At 57.0% G+C, this 1,358-nt stretch overlaps 1 protein-coding gene across 1 annotated transcript in view; it reads left to right on the top strand.

Annotated features, from left to right (window-relative positions):
- BBS1 (Bardet-Biedl syndrome 1) overlaps positions 1-1,358 on the top strand; it is a 12,972-nt gene that overhangs the window by 7,696 nt on the left and 3,918 nt on the right. Inside the window, exons 10-11 of the mRNA XM_012725130.1 lie at positions 863-983; positions 1,089-1,247. Coding sequence (XP_012580584.1) covers positions 863-983; positions 1,089-1,247 — 280 coding nt within the window. The remainder of the gene's footprint in view (positions 1-862; positions 984-1,088; positions 1,248-1,358) is intronic.

Raw genomic sequence — 1,358 nt, 5'->3', positions numbered from 1 at the left:
ACCCCACTCTGTCTCTGGTGAATCCTCTCACCCTCCGCATCTCTGGCCTGTACCCCAGTTCTGTACGAATAAATAAATAAATCTTAAAAAAAAAAAGATTTATTTATTTATGCATCCAGAACTGGGGTACAGGCCAGAGGTGCAGGGGTGGTGAAAGGATTCACCAGAGACAAGGCGGGGAGCAGAACAGGCAAATCAACAAAGTACACTGCTGAGGGGAGCAGCAGGGAGACAGGCGAGGTCTGCTGCCATGTGGTCACCTCCTGGCCAGGACTTGAACTTGTGCTGAGGTGGCTGCAGCCAGCTTTGCAAGTGCTGTACTTTAGCCTGTTGTACCCCCAGGGCGGGCCCATTTCCAGTTTTTAAAGGGTAGATTTGAAGGAGCCCAGAGGCCTAAGGGAGACTCTCAGATGCTTCAGCAGAGACAAACAATGGATGTTGACCCAGATTCAGAGGTGAAAGAGCGTGGAAATGGGCAGGCCAGAGGTGCCCCTTCTTGCTGGAGAGCAGAAACTGGACTTTCTGCTCCCTGTGTTTGTTCTGGGCAAACACATGCTGTCCCCTAAATTACTACCTGCCTAAGTCCACAGCGCTGGCCAGGCTCGCCTAAGGTACACTGTAAACCTTGCTAATGCCAGGTTATCTTATAAACTGCCGCAGTGTGGAAGGAAGTAGAGAAGGTTGAGAAGGGAACATCTGATGTTGACCTTGGTCACATAGTTAAGGGGGAGAGCTGGGAATCACCCCAGCTATCTGCTTTGGACTGGAGTTCCTTCCCGGAGAGGGTGTGGGCTTAAAAGAGGAGGCCAGGAAGGGAAGGAGAGGGGGTTTCTCTGGGGCTAAGAGAGTGTCTTTATTCCAGAGACTCCAAGCGCCCCAAATACTGCATCGAGCTGAGTGCCCAGCCTGTGGGGCTTGTGCGTGTACACAAGGTCCTGGTGGTAGGCACCACCCAAGACAACCTGCAGGGCTTCACCTACAAGGTAGGGCTGTGGGCAGCACCATCCCCCCGCCCACCCCGTGGGCACCTCCCCTTCCTCCCACTCCAAGCCCTGAGCCCACCGCAGACTTGTGGCTGGCCCCTGCAGGGTAAGCGGCTGTGGACCGTGCAGATGCCTGCGGCCATCCTGACCATGAGCCTCCTAGAGCAGCACTCCCGGGGCCTGCAGGCTGTCCTGGTGGGGCTGGCCAACGGAGAGGTCCGCATCTACCGCGACAAGGCCCTGCTCAACGTCATCCGCACCCCGGTGAGCCGCAGACGCCGCCTGCGCCCACGTCCACCTCGGGGCGCCTTAGCTGCCTCCTCCACCATTCCTTGCAGGCACAGGCCCTGTACTGGGGGCAGAGGGGCCACAGCC

Source organism: Condylura cristata, unplaced genomic scaffold, assembly GCF_000260355.1.
Source record: "Condylura cristata isolate star-nosed mole 26May11 unplaced genomic scaffold, ConCri1.0 scaffold00015, whole genome shotgun sequence".
NCBI classification, from domain to species: Eukaryota; Metazoa; Chordata; class Mammalia; order Eulipotyphla; family Talpidae; genus Condylura; species Condylura cristata.
Note: the sequence above shows the minus strand (reverse complement) of the source record. Positions and strands in the feature narration are given on the sequence as shown.